At 42.7% G+C, this 17,164-nt stretch overlaps 1 protein-coding gene across 2 annotated transcripts; it reads left to right on the top strand.

The window, feature by feature from the left end:
* The first annotated feature begins 137 nt into the window (after window positions 1-137).
* On the top strand, window positions 138-16,011 carry LOC119744630 (cation channel sperm-associated protein 2-like). 2 transcript variants are annotated; one of them, XM_038220669.1, is made up of 11 exons: window positions 138-483; window positions 1,272-1,477; window positions 2,883-3,062; window positions 4,866-4,934; window positions 7,174-7,346; window positions 8,884-9,045; window positions 9,648-9,772; window positions 10,564-10,736; window positions 11,968-12,100; window positions 13,460-13,558; window positions 15,941-16,011. In XM_038220669.1, the coding sequence occupies exons 2-11, from the start codon at window positions 1,321-1,323 to the stop codon at window positions 15,993-15,995; spliced, it is 1,326 nt and encodes a 441-aa protein (XP_038076597.1). In that variant the 5' UTR covers window positions 138-483; window positions 1,272-1,320; the 3' UTR covers window positions 15,996-16,011. The 2 variants fall into 2 exon arrangements, with proteins under 2 accessions (XP_038076597.1, XP_038076596.1); XM_038220668.1 differs by having other exon boundaries at window positions 1,266-1,477.
* Window positions 16,012-17,164: the final 1,153 nt, after the last annotated feature.

Raw genomic sequence — 17,164 nt, 5'->3', positions numbered from 1 at the left:
TCTGAATAATAAATAAATGCTAAATTCGCCTCACGCCGGATGGGAAATTCTGGGGAAATCCCTAATGGACTTTTCATAGTCCTTTCTTTGTCTTCTTTTGTGCATTTTGCGTGCTCGAGCAAATCATGTCAACAGATGGCGGTCTTTTTAACCATGATTTGTGCATGCACGCGCGCACGTGGCACGCGACAAGACATCATAAATTCATCTGTTTACCTCATCGGTGAAAGTGAATCTTGTTGGTGAAATTTTAACCGATCATGCGTTGTACAAAGGAGTTAGAACACTCGTTTTCTCAGGAATAAGACTAACAATGATTATGATTGTTCAACTGGAGGGCGCGCGCCTATTCGAACTTTTCGAAAATATTGCGCGCATGCGGTATGCACTCAGTGGTTTCCGTTCTGTCAATTATTATTGTATACACTTTGTACTACAATGCAGTCCATCCACGGATCGGAATATTCATAGGCCATGAACTACGTGAGTATCTTCTGTCCTGATGAAAAAAAAATGGAACATCATTGTAAATGTTTGCTTCAACTTTTTAAGTTCAACCAGGATTTGAAGATTCAAGGGGAGTGGGAAACAATAAATCATGGAGTCCATGACAACATGGACAATGCATGATGATGATGGATAAATGATGTTTTGGGGATAATAACTTATGTTTCTTTTTCTATCAGTATCACTAGTCTATAGTATAGGGCCTATTCAGATTTGTTTTCATTGCTATAATTTATGTATGGGCCTGGGCCAAAGTATGCTATAAAATTTTAGTACGAGAACCACGGCAATTTGTAGGCGCATAATACATGTATACTAGTAATAAGCATGTTTAACGTTAATATGCACCATCACTGAATATGCGCCATCACGGTAAGATGCACCATCTTGGTTACAGGGCATCTTGTTTACATCTTACTCGTGAGCTGGACACTCCATTATTTAGCTAGAAGGGTGTTTGAAAAAAAGGGTGTTTTTCATAGTAATGTACACCATCTTGCCCGCGGGACAATTTTACATGCATTGCTGTGTACGCATCGTCAATGGAAAACTTTGGCGCTTCCAGTTGCAAGTCATCATGCGGTCATTTCAAAATGCGCCCACGTCTAGCAAGGCGTGTTCTAGTACCGTGTCCGTGACACACCTTATTGTTGAACAAATCTATGCCCTCTATAATCTACAACCACCTTATTGGAATTTGTCATTGCAAGCTAGTTCAGGAATCTCTGGAAAAAAATCCTGGTTTTGTTCTCTTGAAGGAACAGGGCACCTAACTGCACAATCGCTGAAGAGAATTGACCAGGAGAGCTGACGATGGACGAGAGCGGTATTGCCAACAAGCTGTTTGAAGAGCTGACGCCCCAAGCCGAGATCTTCCGCTCTAAACTCATCGAGGATTTTCACCTTCTTGACAGCCTGGACGTCCAGGGACAGTCAGATGCACCCAAGTTCTACTCCAAGGATTTCACTGGTGGGTCCATTTTAGTCTGAAACTGTGAGACTCTCGCTACTTGTGTACTTGAGAGTCTGACTTAAAGGCATATGATCATTTGCTTTTCATACATTTCGTCTTTCCAGTAATAACAATTAACACTCAAAATCCAAAGAAGACAGTTCAAGACCTATAAACCTGTTGAATTTCAGCGCAGTGTAATATGAAGCTTTTAAAGATAATGGTGAAAAACCACATGCACAACCTTTTAGTCACGACACATGATTTTGTCTGTATAACTCTTTGTTTCCAAAGATGAGTCAATTGACTGACCTTTGGAAATCGCCTACAGTTCTTGATTTCTTCTAAATGACAGTAAGTCAGATGGAATCATTTTACGGGGGGTTTAGTATTAGTACGATCCAAGTAATTTTTTTGATAATAATTCGGTAGGTTATTTTTTGGGTAAATGCAAACGATCCTGTGAGCTGTTATATAGTTGGTTCCTACTTGATGCGGATGCGAATATGAAGCAAATTTGACGTCATAAAAAATTATTTTGTAGTGGAGTTCTCCCAATTTGAAATGTGTTTAACTCTTGTGAATTCCCAGCTCACAAACTTGACATGGCCTTACAAATTCGCAAAAGAACTGGCATTATTCTTGATTTTGTTGCCAAATTACATGCTGAATGATCCAGTAGAATACAAGCAGAGCCACAGGAGAGGTTAGTCTGGGTATCAGAGTCGACTTTACTAAATCGTGATGTCATTTCATTCCCAAATCAGGACTAAATGTTTGATGGTCAATTCAAATGTAGAGTTTTGTTATACAACAACGACTGGGCATGCCAGTAGTTTTGTCCTCGACTTAATTTTGGGTTTTTAACCGACCGAACGTAGTACTGCAGAGGCAAAAAATATGAGAACCATAGAAATAAAAAAAAGACACCCTAAGGCCAAAAAAAAAATTAGTCGGTCTCTGGTCAGCGCGCGCGTCGATTTTAATCATGCGCGTCGATCTTTTTTTTTTCCAAAATGTTCCGCGGTAGCTCCAACAGCGCCCTCTATTTCCGCACCTCCTCAAATTTTTTTTACCAAAGAGCACCAAGGAATGGGAAATTGCACCAAGGCAAATGATCGAAAGCACCAAGGCAAATTATGGAGGACACCAATGTACATGAGGACACCAAAAAAGCAAAATAGTACCCACCTTGTCTGTACAATCCAAGCTTGAAGAAAAGAAAAAAAAAGAAGCCGCGTGACCGCGTCAATTCGGGAACTTTGGTCTGACCAGAGACCAAATTTTTTTTTTTTTTGGCCTAACATTAAAAAAAAAATTCACCCACTAGGACTTATGTTCATAATCTGTCCAAGCGAGGTGTTCCAACCAAATATCTCTCTGATCATCTCATCAATCTCTTCTGTCCATTTTGGCCGGCCAGATAAACTGCAGGTGCAGAAAATGATGCTGGATAACCCGGCCGGACTGGTCAAGTTCCAGGTCTACTCCAGCAAGGACGAGGTGGGCAAGGTCACCAAGGCTGACCGGCGCAAGAACCGCGTCCGCAACAAGAACTCCAAGAACCCACCCCTCAACATTTGGGCTCACTTTGTCTTGGAGAGTATCCTTTTGTGGCAGGTTGTGTTTTTTTTATTACACTCTGATTTCTGGCCAAGGACACTGAGAGACAAAGATGCGCTTCCTCAGAAAACCATCGAGCTGCCCACTGTGGAGCAGTTCAAAGGACCATCAATGCCAACTTACATCAAGGCAGATGTCTTTTCGCCCGCACTAAATCAAAATTGCTTGTGTGTAAAGAAAGCATAAGTAGAGTACAGTCCTGAATCCTCCAATTTCAATATAATTTTGCACACCCCCTAGGGAGTTAGGGTTAAGGCCAAAAAAAAAAAGTCTCCGGTTTCTGGTATGCGCGCGCGTCGCCGTAACCATGCGCGTCGGCAAAATGAAAACGTTTTTTTTTTTAATGAAAGATGATGTCTCAAAACCGCCAAACTCACTGGTTTGACTGGAATCCTGCTGCTGCACAATTTTAACGTGTTTTTAGATTGGGTTATGGTCGAGAATAAGCTTTATGTGGCCTCTCTGGACTCCCATATATTTGCACTAAGTTTAGTCGGCACCATTTGCAGTCATCAGCCGACATTTGAAGCAAAAAAATCAGGTAAAAAAAACAAAAAGCCGCATCGCCGCACCACTTTTTGGGCAAGCTCCATACCAGAAACCGGAGACTTTCTTTTTTTGGCCTAATTGTCCACTGTTAGTAGCACTGCTCACCAGTCCCTCATCTAGATGCTGCACAGGCTTTGATGAGACTCTTAAAAGGTGGATGCGTTTGTTTATGGTGTAAATTGAGGACACACACGTGCAACATCATCAGTGAATCAAGGACAGGAACCAAATCGTGGACAACCTCGATTAGAAAACGTGTACAAAATCCAATGAGAGCTGTTGCAAAAAGGTTCGAGTACAAACAAAGGAAAGGGGAAGAAACACAATAGAAAATCCTCGATTTACACCATAAACAAACGTGTATGTACATGTACGGTAGATATGCAAATGTATGTCAAAATACACTTCAGAAACTAAATAATAGCGAGTTTGGCCGCCAATTTCTTGGCCGCCAATTTCATATACAGTCTTAAAATCCCTGCTGACTGTTTTTTGTTTTGTTTTGTTTCTTTTTTTTTTTAAGTTGAAAACAGAAATTGAGTAGAACAGAGTTTGAACGTGTGATCTCCAGATTACTGTTCCGGTGCTCTACCAACTGGGCAATCCAGCCCTACATGTATGTTGGCAGTTCTCCATTTTGTCAATGTCTTTATTCAAGGCGAACTGCACCGAAACGGCTATCCAGGGGTTGAAGGTTCAAACCCGCTCCAGCTAATTTCTTTGTTGGACTAATTATTATGATGTACCTAGTCAGTTTCCCTTATTTGAAAATTTGATTTTTTTTTGTTTGTTTATGTTTATGTTTTTGTGTGTTTGTTTGTAGGGTTTTTTGTGGGTTTTTTTGCGGTGGGGGGGGGGTGAACGGATGGAAACACTGTGATTCCTGATTCGAGTCCAGCGTACATATGGTGCGTAGCGTCATTTTTTATCGGCATATCAGCCGCCCTCAGCAGTGCGTTCGAATGTCCCTCGCAATGGTCTCCCGTTGCAACAATTCAGGGGATAAGCTAGTGTGCACTAACACTGGAAGGTTGTACAAGCCCAGCATAATAAGCCTAATACATAGCGCCGCAGCCAAAACACAACTGCCTATTGAAATTGTCCTCAAGTCTAGTTGGATAGGGAAAGGGGAACTTTCATTTTCTGATGCCTGTACATGTATCTCTGTTCTTTCTTGTGTATTTTATTTTACAGGGACTTTCATGAAACTCAAAATGTCCTTAACTTGCCCGAGGTTCCATTTTTCAGTATTTCATGCTTTTCCTGATTCTCTCAAATTCCATTGCACTGGGAATACAATCAGGTAAAGAAATACATACCGGCGCACGTATGTGTGTGTCACATGAATTTTGTCAAACCAGAGAATGCTACTTAAAATATTTGCCCAATAGAATGTATTGCCAAACCTGTCTCCAGGACTTTACAAATTTGTTTACGATTTTTGTATCAGGGTGACGTGAAATCAATATTGGGTTTTGCCCTTCATCAAGTCCCACCCGAGTAGCTTGTGAATTTTGCTCACAATCACTCGGAACAACACTGAGTATATTATACAAATAATGAATGTTTGTGAGTGCAATGGTAAGAATAATTTCATGAGGTGACAGATGAAATGTTCCAAGCCGAGTGGAATGGAACATTTCATCTGTCACCGAATGAAATTATTCTTTCCATTGCACGAACGTGAAACATTCATTATTTGTTTTATATAACACCTGAATAAATCCTCGTCATCTGATTGGTTGACTTTTAATAGCCAATTTATTCAGGTTTAAAACTGTTGAAAAGTTCGACAAGTTCATCAAGTTTATATAAATGCAAACTGTTCAACAGGTTGAGAATAATCATATTCAATATATCTCGATTTGAAACAGCACCACCACCAGCAGCAGTGACACCGTGCAATGGAAGTTCTATTCACCGTGCAATAGAACTTCCATTGCACTGTGCGCTGCGCGCCCGCCGTGCGTTGGTACGAATAATTCAATGACATGTGATCAACGATCCACCAATCAGATGACAGGGATTTATTCAGGTGTTGTATAAATGTTTTTATACAACACCTGCATAAATCCGCGTCATCTGATTGGTGGATCGTTGATCACATGTCATTGAGTTATTTGTCCAAACGCATGGCGCGCGCCCGGGGCGCAGCGCAAAGTGCAATGGAAGTTCTATTGCACGGTGAAAAGAACTTCCATTACACGGTTTCAGTGCTGCCGGTGATGGCGCTGTTACACGAATTTATTTCACAAAATGCGGACGTTTCATTACAAACACTGTTACAAACACCGTTTGTTCTCCAAATAGAAGATGAAATATCAAAACTTGTAGGTGATGCTGACACAAAAAAGCAAATAAAATACGCTGCCAAACGATTAGACAAATTTGCAAAACATACAGGAACATCTGTTGAAGCATTAGACTGATTCACCACAACTGAACAGCTTCTTGTCACGACTTTACTCAGGACTGAGAAGAGAAAACGCGGCACACAATATCAGATGACGAGGATTCATTCAGGTGTTGTATAAAACAAATAATGAATGTTTCACATTCGTGCAATGGTAAGAATAATTTCATTCAGAGACAGACAAAATGTTCCATTCCACTCAGCTTCGCCTCGTGAAATGGATTATTTCATCTGTCACCTCACGAAGTTATTCTTACCATTGCACTAATAAACATTTATTATTTTTATAATAAAAATATATGTGAACAATTTGGGTACGCGGTGCCCACTGTTACATCAGATTGATCCAGCCGGCCGACCCCGGCAAGCTCGGTGGTCGATTGGTTAGACGTCAGCAGGAGGTCGTGGGTTTCGAGTCCCACCAAAGTAATTTGTGAATCCGACCCGAATCCGACCCGAAACCGAAACCGACTTCAGGTCGGGTCAAGTCGGGTCGGTTTTTCCATCATTTCAGTCAGGTCGGTCGGTTTTGGTTTTGCGTTTGTGATTTTCGGGTCGGGTTGCTTAAGACACCTTGTGAAAAACAAAAACAAAGTAATAATATAAACCCAAAAAAATCCAAAACGGTTCGCAAATCCATGCAGTGCAATATTATTGAACTGCGTTACTGTGCCCGATACAACCAACATAAACCCACTGCGGGAATGTGCATATATGGCTTAGGGTACATCACGCACAATCTATAACGTGTAGGACGTTAGGTAACGTTATGAGTCTTCACCGTACCGTACAGCAGTGTTGGAGTACTCGTATTCGAGTATTACTCGAGTACACACAGGTACTCGGCCGGTACTCGACTATCAGTACTAAAAAAATGTTGGACTTGGCCCGTACTCGATTCTGTCAGTTCGGTTTCAGTTCAGCTTCGGGTCGGTTTTTGCTTGAATATTTGATGGGTTGGTTTGGGTCAGATTGGAGAGGTCAGATCGGATTCGGTTCGGATTCGGTTTATAGCTATAATGTTTCAGGTCGGTTTGGCCTGGTCAGCGACCCAGCCTGATGCACAACTTTAGTGCCCAGTTGGTACCAGTATTATTGTTGTTAATTGCCTTGTCTTTTTTTCTCTTAGAGGTGTCGGGGGACAGCAACCCGAACCTTGCTGGCCTGAAGCAGGCCCTGGAAATCTTTGACTACTGCTCTTTATTTCTCTTCATGGTGGAGATCCTCCTGAAGTGGATGGATGACTTTGTCTCCTTCTGGAAGAACGGCTGGAACATCTTTGACTTCTTTGTGACTGTCGGGGTAAGGAAGATTTTCTTTGGATTGCAGCGATCAAGAGGATATTATACAAATAATGAATGTTTATGAGTGCAATGGTGGGAATATTTTCATGAGTTGAAAGATTGAATCATCCATTCAACTCGGCTTTGCCTCGTTGAATGGAACATTCCATCTTTCAACGAATGAAAATATTCTCACCACTGCACGAATGTTAAACATCAATTATTTGTTTTATATAACATCCAAGTAGATCTTTGTTATTCGATTGGAGGATAAAACTTTAATAACTTTAAGGGGAGTCAGGTTGGCGTAGCGGTACTTTCCTCGCCTTCCACCGCTGTGACCCGGGTTCGAATCCCGCCTGGGTCAATATGTGGATTGGGTTTTCGGTCCCTACCTGATTCCGTGGGTTTTCCTCAGAATACTCTTCTGGGCTTTTCCTCCCACCTCTTAAACTGCAATTTCTTCACATTGTCTTCTCTTTACTGGGACCCATGGGAGATCAGTGGATGGGCTACCCAGTTAAAATAAAAAATAAATAAATAAATAAATAAGAACACACAAAACTCACAAAATTGTATCATGTTCACTTCTTTTTTCAGCTTGTTCAAGACTAAAAGGTTTAAAAATCAAATCATTGACATTAATGAAAATTTAACGTTATAAGTTCTTAAAATCATCAAGTCAACTGCATCAACTTCAAAGGCAAGTTTTGTACTGCTATAACAGATGATAAGGTCTAAATATAGCGCAAGGATCGTATAGCACTGGGCCGCGCGTTCTTAGCGTGCGCGACGTGCAATAGATCAAAAGGGATCGGACGAAAATGCATGGTGAATTGAACAAAAAATGCATGGTTATGACATTTATGAATGCCGCGTGACCTTCAATCCTCCAATCAAATGACAAGGATTTATTTGGGTGTTATATAAACATGTAAATAACTTTAATTTTGTTTTTTTCATGGGAAGTTTATTTGGAGCAAGTTTTTGCATGACTAAAAGTTAACCATAAATTTCTAGATAGACTCAAATATTTTTATTGGCGCATTTGTGTCACCTTGTTCTTTAGGCAATAATAGATGAAAAACATAAACTATTTTGTAGGTTTTTTTATTGTAATGTTTGTTCCTTCACCTATTGGACAAATATTAGTATTTTCTAAACACCCTATAATGTTCAGCAGTCCAGAGGGTTAACCAGTTTGCAATGGATGACGTGTATACATGCAAAGGTTTTTGTGGTATTTGGAACGGATGACAGACACTCAGGGAGCGAGGCCGGAAATTTCTATCAGCGACCTGCTTGTAGCGAGTGAGGCCGGAAATATCAGTGTGATGCCCGAGGGTGATGGCTTGAAGTCGAGTAAAAATTAATCCCGCGCCTCGTTCCAGTCTTGTCAAAAAAATCCCGGCGCGAACTGGTTAAGTTCTACGATGCACTTGGAGGCTCTTCCAAAACTTATGTACTTTTTTATGATTGATTTTGAAAAATCTGGTTTATGAAAACTTGCAATTGCTTTAGGAAATTTTTGAAGCTTGGCTTTTATTTCTCCCTAGTCGTTTGTCCCAGAGATCATTGTGCTCACAGTGGGCGACCTGAAGGAGCTTCGAGTCATTGTGAAGAACCTGCGAGTCTTTCGCATCCTTCGCTCGCTCAAGATGGTGTCTCGGTTCCAGCAGGCCAGGCTGATTGCTCTTGCTATCACAAAAGCCTTCAAGGTGAGCTTCGTAGCTGTGTGGGTTCAGCTATGGGGTCAAGCCACGGTGCCAGCCAAGGGCCCGATCAGAGCCTTGAGCTGCATCAGGCATGGGTTTAGGTATGGGGTCCAACTGTAGTGCCAGCCATGCGGGCCACAATTGGAGGCTTTAAGATGAACTATATCATACATGGGCTGCAGCTATGGGGTCCATCCCTGGTGCCGACAAAGTGCCACAATCAGCCATCAAGAAGAGCTTCATCAAGCATGGGTTCTAGTATCAAGCTTTGGGGCCCATTCATGGTGCCAGCCATGGGCAGCAATCGGAGCCTATCAAGATGAGATGTGCATTAGATGTTAGTTCAACTATGGGGTTTAGCCATGGTGCCAGCCATGTGCCACAATCAGAGCCTAATCACTGTGACTATGAGCTGCATCTTGTGTGGTTGAGGGTACATTTTAAAATCTGCTGTGGGATCCACTGTGGTTTCAGTCATGGGAACAGATAGTCCCACCATTGATTGACCCATTGGTTGAGCCGTGGGTAATTCTGCCATTGGCATTTGTAAAAATTGACGTAAATAGCTTTCAACGTAATTGAGTTTTTTCCCACTCCATTGCCAGGCGATGACATTTATCATGCTGCTGCTTCTACTCTTTGCCTACATCTTTGCCATTGCCGGAGTCATTTTCTTCGACAGTTACACCAGATCTGATCGCGAAGATTTGCAATACAAGGACAGCTTCAGGTATTAAATAGTGCCGGTCAATGTGTTTTATAACACCACAATCCACGAAGTACAATTTTTCATGTTATGATGAGCCATGAAATCCTCCACATTCCACTGGGCATTGTAAAGGCCATTTGGGGAGTGTGGCCTAGTGGTTACAGTTCTTGACTCATGATCAGAGGGTCAGGGGTTTCGAATCCAGCTGCTGGTCATATGTTGTGTCCTTGGGCAAGCCACTTCACCCCCACTTGCCTCTCTCCACCTAGAAGTATAAATGGGTACCGGAATTAGCTGGGGAGTAACCTACGATGGACAAGCATCCCATCTGGGGGGAGGGGGGGCTAGAAATATTCTCAGTCGTTTCATGCTACTGAAACCGGAGATAAACGCCGGCCTGATGGGCCACATTGGCTCGTGACAAAATTTACCTCTTTTCTTTCTTTTTTTACTGTAAAGGCCGGTTCATACTTCATACAAATGCGAAGCGAATGTGATGTCGGGGAACATTCGCAGTGAATTTCACCGAAGTTGAAATGTGTTCAACTTTTGGGAATTCGCAGTGCGAATACGTGCTGTGATGTAACGATTTCACATTCGCTTTAGCGCCAAGTATAAACCGGCCTTAACTTGCACATCTACGTATAATTCATGTGCGTTGCAAACTTCAATGCTATAGCCCACATAGTGGATCCAATGTGACCATGTTTCAGCCAATAAGGCCATAGAATCAGGAACAACGTAATGGAGGTGTGTTATAAAATTCTTTATATTCATATTTCTGTCGTTTTGGTTTCCCTGGTAACCTGCAGTAGTATCACCCGTGCACTGATCACGCTGTTCCAGCTCTTCACCCTGGACCAGTGGTACAAGGTTATGATGGACATGTGGAAGGTCGCCGACCGATTCTTCACGACATTTTACATCATGCTATGGATCTGCATTGGTTCCTTCACCTTCCGCAACATCTTCGTCGGAATCATGGGTGGGCAAAACAAAATTAATACATAAAATTTACAATGCTGTGCAATATGCATATTCATAGCATACCCGTGATCACCCTCATTGGTAAACATTAATCAAAATTCAAATAACTGTGCCTAATGAATATTCATACATGTAGCATAACTTTGAACAAACCTCAGTGGAAGGTGAAAAAAATTCAAATGGGTGTGCCAATTGATATTCATAGACATGTCTTCCAACATCCTCATTTGTCAAAAAAGGAAGAAAGGAAATCAACTTGCTGTCGCAGGCCTATGTGCTCCTAATGCAATTGTTGATTTGCAGAAAACATGAAGTAATTTTTTTGTAGACAAATCCGGCGGCAGCCATTTTCTACAATGGTGCAAGCTTAGTTCGCGTGAGTCGCGCTCGGGTTGGGCGCACGTGCTCCGGGCTCTTTCAACCAATAGGAAAGCCAAATGCACGCGCCTCATCTTTAAGAACGCCCGAAATATGCGCGTGAGCGTGACACCACCTCAGTAAAAGCTTCAAATTCTGGTCGCCGGATTCCTCTATACCTATAAATTTTGTTGTTCAAGATGCGAGCTGAGTCATTACTACCCCTGCCTGCTCATTGTTTTCATTAAGGAAATCACGAATCCATCCCATCTGTATTGGGAATACAAAGCCCGGTGCTGCAATTTTAACCCCCTTCACCATCTGGTACCCATAATGGGGGAGGGGGAGAAGGTACTGGCAATGCTGCAGTTACCAAATGACCAGTGCAATTGGGTCATTCTATAAATTTAGGGTCCAGAGTGTGACATTTTTCCCGTCCCTGTTACCTTGGTACTTTGTAATTTGCCATTCAAGTATCATTAAGAATGACTTCAAATGATTGTTTATTTGTTGGGTAGGTAGTTTGCTATTCATAATCACTCTTGGAGGACCACTGCATTAAGGAGTGCATCAGAATTATAAAATCATAGATGTCAGATGTAACAGGGACGGGAAAAGAAGTGGACCCCAAATTTATAGAATGACCCAATTGCAAGGACACAGCCACAAGGATCAAAGCCCAACAGGCTCGGCTCAAACCCACAACCCGTAGAAATACCAACAAGATATTCAGTTTGATCATACTGCAGTTCAGCTGGTACCAGACTAATACACAAATGATCGAATTGTTCCCTTAAAACATGCATGCAGGCTCATTGTACAATTACATTGTGTTTTTATTGATCTGATTTTTTAAATTTTTATTTAATTAGTGAACAATTTCCAGTCCATCCGTAACGACCTTTTTGAGGAGGTGAAGGGTCATGTCGAGACCAGGCAGATCGCACGGAATGCTGAGAAGTTCAACGAGGAACTGACCAGGCAAGACCAGAAGCTGAAGGCAAGGTGAATATGTTTTGTCTGGTTTTGTTCCCTTGCCATCAACTTGAGGAAAAAAAGGCCCGACATTTGTAGCTCTGTTGGTAGAGAACAAGGCAAACAATCAGCAGCCGATTTTACGAAACTTTACGCAATGGCATAAGTCCACTTGCGCACAAATTATGGCGCAAGCTGCACAACATTTAAGTTATGACAATTTCACGAATGTTTCATAGTGCATAAGTCCGCGACTTGGGCAACAAATTGTGGCGTAACTTGCGCAATAATTTTAAGTGGCGTAAGTTGTGGCGTAGTGAATGAAAATTACCTATTTTACCAACAAATGGGGATTGTTGAGGAGTCTGTTATTGCACAACTTATCAAGGTAGTGTTTGAAGTAAAAGATTTGCTATTTTGAGTTGCTGCATGATTCCGAAGAAAGTCAGACAAAATATTTTCTGAATGGCGGGCGGTGGTGATTTAACAGCTCTTTCATGATCAAACAAAATCATGCACATACAGCTGTCATAAATGATGTTCTTATCCACGTCCAAGATGTTTAGATTACTTAAAACGTTGCGCAGCTGCGCCAAGTTTCATGAAAGCGATCGCAACTTTATTGCGCAGCTGTGTAATAAATTTGTCGCATAGTTCCTTTGCATGGCATTACACTGCTTTGTGAAACCGGCTGCAGTACTGAAGGGACCAACTTCTGAATCGTAGTTATAACAAATTGTCTAGTTGCAGATATTTTTCTTAGAATTGTTTCTTCATCAAAGTTGAAAATGATTGACTATATATAGATCATGATTGTACACGGTCTATGCACATTTGCTCTACCCACTGTAATTATTTAATGAACTGTAATTATTAATCCTTACATGTTGTTGTTTGGTTTTTATTTTAAAAATACAAAAACCAAATGTGGGGAAGGTTATGGAAACAAAACATCATTGTTACTAATCGATGCAAATACTATATCATCAGGTTTTTTTTACAAAATATTTCATATTCCAGTGTTTTTGTGGAATGATGATTTCTAATTTTATGAAATTGCATGGATTCTGGTGGCTTTTGTGGCCAGCCCTCCCCAAAAATGAAAGTCACTGGATATCATTTATTAATAATGCAACTCAGATGTAAAATAGGACGTTTTTTAAATTAGTTTTATCAAAATAAATAAGCACACTTTCAGATAAGGGTTGTACATCTTTCAAAATCTTGTTTTCAGCTCAATCAATAATGGCAATGCCTCCTTAGTGAATATTTGTGACTCTGTCAATGTTATAGTCCCTCTGTACGCTGAATATGAGCCTTCATGAAAATTGGTAAGATATATATTAAAAATTGGTAAGATATATTAACTCTTTTTTTTTTCACCCGAAGACGGATGACGATTCATGCCAACCAACAGTTGCTTGCTGAAGCTGCCCATCAGACAGGGAGTCAAGAACAAACACAATCAGCCTCTGCAGAGAATGTCAGGTAGTTCTCCCCCCCCCCCCCACCATCCTACTCCCCTTGCCCCACCCCCTCTACCTCTACCATCGGGCAGGGAGCCAAGAACAAACACAATCAGCCTCTGCAGAAAATATCAGGTAGTTCTCCCCCCCAACCATCCTACTCCCCTTGCCCCACCCCCTCTACCTCTACCATCGGGCAGGGAGTCCAGAACAAACACAATCAGCCTCTGCAGAGAATGTCAGGTAGTTCTCCCCCCCCCCCCCCCCCACCATCCTACTCCCCTTGCCCCACCCCTTCTACCTCTACCATCGGGCAGGGAGCCAAGAACAAACACAATCAGCCTCTGCAGAAAATATCAGGTAGTTCTCCCCCCCCCCCCCCCCACCATCCTACTCCCCTTGTCCCGCCCTCTCTACCATCAGACAGAGAGTCAAGAACAAACACAATCAGCCTCTGCAGAAAATATCAGGTAGTTCTCCCCCCCCCCCCCACTATCCTACTCCCCTTGTCCCGCCCCCTCTACCTTTACCATCAGGCAGGGAGTCAAGAACAAACACAATCAGCCTCTGCAGAGAATATCAGGTAGTTCCCCCCCCCCCCCCCCCCATCCTACTCCCCTTGCCCCGCCCCCTCTACCTCTACCATCAGGCAGGGAGTCAAGAACAAACACAATCAGCCTCTGCCGAGAATATCAGGTATTCCTCTCCCCGCCCCCCCCCCCCCCCCCCCCATCCTACTCCCATTGCCCCGCTCTCTCTACCTCTACCATCAGGCACGGATCAAGAACAAACACAATCAGCCTCTGCAGAGAATATCAGGTAGTTCTCCCCCCCCCCCCCCCCCACCATCCTACTCCCCTTGCCCTGCCCCCTCTACCTCTACCATCAGGCAGGGAGTCAAGAACAAACACAATCAGCCTCTGCAGAGAATATTTGGTAGTTCTCCCCCCCCCCCACCATCCTACTCCCCTTGCCCCGCCCCCTCTACCTCTACCATCAGGCAGGGAGTCAAGAACAAACACAATCAGCCTCTGCAGAAAATATCAGGTAGTTCTCCCCCCCACCATCCTACTCCCCTTGTCCCGCCCCCTCTACCTCTACCATCAGGCAGGGAGTCAAGAACAAATACAATCAGCCTCTGCAGAAAATATCAGGTAGTTCTCCCCCCCCCCCCCCCCCCCACCATCCTACTCCCCTTGCCTAACCCCCTCTACCTCTACCATCAGGCAGGGAGTCAAGAACAAACACAATCAGCCTCTGCCGAGAATATCAGGTATTCTCCCCCCAGCCCCCCTCCCCCGGCCCCCCTCCACCCCCCTCCACCATCCTGCTCCACATGCCCCCGCCCTCCCTCTACCTTAATACTAGTTCAGTAGACTACATGAGCCCACAACAGGATTACACAGTGTATACATTCTGCTGTATTGATCGGGGCGTATAGTAAAACTGATTTGATTGGGGGGGGGGGGGCTGGTGTCACAACATGATACCGATATACCCTCTGAAAGGTATCCAGGAATTGTTTTGCTCGTCAAGCGACCGCTGGAAAATCAAAAACGAAAAGGGGGAGGGGGCTGATTACCAACAGACTATTTGGAGGTACTGTTCAAAGCATGCAATCTTGGCCATTATCTGCATATATGCATTTCCCTAGCTTCTGTGTTGCACTGTGCAACAGTGGCAGAAACTGGCCTGTTTCAAAATTATGAATAAAACCTTATTTCAACAAGATTAGGCCTGTACGCTGAGGGGGGGTTCAAAGTGTTTGAATAAACTGCTTAGAAATTATGTATTAAAAAATCACAGCCAACAATTTCCACTTTTGATGACCCTCATGGTTTTGTTATACTTTTGCTCAAAAATTTAGGGGAAGGCGACCAGGAAATGCCTCAAATTGCACCACAGAGCATCTAGAAAAGCATCTGACAAATTGTATGAACTCCGTCATGTTAGTTTATAGTGAGGCTCTACTGTACAACATTAACTTGTTATTAGGCCAAAAAAAAAAAATACTCGGTCTCTGGTCAGACCAAAGTTCCGGAATTGACGCAGCGACGCGTGTTTTTTTTTTTTTTTTTTTTTTTTTTTCCTTCAAGCTTGGATTGTACAGACAAGGTGGGGTACTGTTTTGCTTTTTTGGTGTTCTCATGTACATTGGTGTCCTCCATAATTTGCCTTGGTGCTCTCGATCATTTGCCTTGGTGCAATTTCCCATTCCTTGGTGCTATTTGGTAAAAAAAATTGAGGAGGTGCGGCAATAGAGGGCGCTGTTGGAGCTACCACGGAACATTTTGGAAAAAAAAAGATTGACGCGCATGATTAAAATCGACGCGCGCGCTGACCAGAGACCGACTTATCTTTTTTTTTTTTGCCTTACAGTTGGTTTTTGTTCTTTACTTGCCAGATCATCTGGTTCTGATACACAAGAAGTCGTTTCAAATGACTCTGCTACAAGGTAAGTTATATCTTTCATTAATGTTGCCTGTTGTGATGGGGTCCATGGTGTTTGTACACCCGGGGGTGCAAGTGGCACCTGATGCGAAGCCGAGGGTGCCATTTGCACCCGAAGGTGTACAAAACCCATGGACTCACGGCGATCGATTGCAACCGTCTGAAATTGTGGGTTTACTCCAGTTGCCGTGCAGTATAATCGCGGAAGTATTATAAAAAGTTCCGCGATTACTACACCGTGAATATTCGCACAGAATGTTATTTTTCATTGCACGGGAACACAAATTAATTTACCTTTTCCCAGAATAGACCAGTCCATTAATCCCTGCCCCGTTGCGTACCAATCACAGCTGCGACCGTGGTCTATGTGCATCCATCCGACATAATGCGCGCGCGTTCATTTGACATGCGTACGCACGTGTGCCTGCTGTCTGAAGCCTCTTACCCAGGCTATTTCTATTATAAAAGGCGGTGGATGGTGTCCAACCCCCCCAGCCATTCCCCCCCCCCCCCCCACACACACACACACAGCCATCCCCCACACACTTTCTGAATTTTATTTGAAGTAATGTTCAAGTACTGTTTCAAATAACAGGATTTTAAAAATATATGCTTTTAAAAAGTTTGGCTGACAGATATGCTGTTAAAGAAACTGCAGGTGCAAATGGTCAAAAATAATACCAAACGGAGAAACAAAATGCTGCACCACATTGAGAGTAATGGACACCACTTGCGAATATTCAAAAACGAATCTGCCAAACATGAAATATCCTGCTTAATTAATTAACTGAAAACTTTTTAGTAAGTACATGTAGATAATAGTGTCAAGCATCCTGTGAAATCATTGTGCCTAGTACATATGCTGCCAATTTCAAGAAAAGAGGAAATTCCATCCTTACCTGACAATGTTTACGATAAACTATTGCAAGAAAAAAAAAGTTTTTTTTAAAAAACTACTGCTCCCACGTGACTGAATTTAGTATATTATGCAATATGACATACTTGGGATCACAAGATAGTCTATGTGATAGACCCTGGCCCCGGCGAAGCCGACCATGGCCTATGATACGTAAACAGATTTGGCGGTTAATTATGCAACTAGATTGCACTTCGAGAAACTGACCATTCAGCAGGCACCTTCTATTAGGCGTAATTCGAGCTCCCTGCGTGTGTAAAC

This window comes from Patiria miniata, unplaced genomic scaffold (assembly GCF_015706575.1).
Source record: "Patiria miniata isolate m_02_andy unplaced genomic scaffold, ASM1570657v1 HiC_scaffold_7, whole genome shotgun sequence".
In the NCBI taxonomy this organism is placed as follows: domain Eukaryota; kingdom Metazoa; phylum Echinodermata; class Asteroidea; order Valvatida; family Asterinidae; genus Patiria; species Patiria miniata.
Note: the sequence above shows the minus strand (reverse complement) of the source record. Positions and strands in the feature narration are given on the sequence as shown.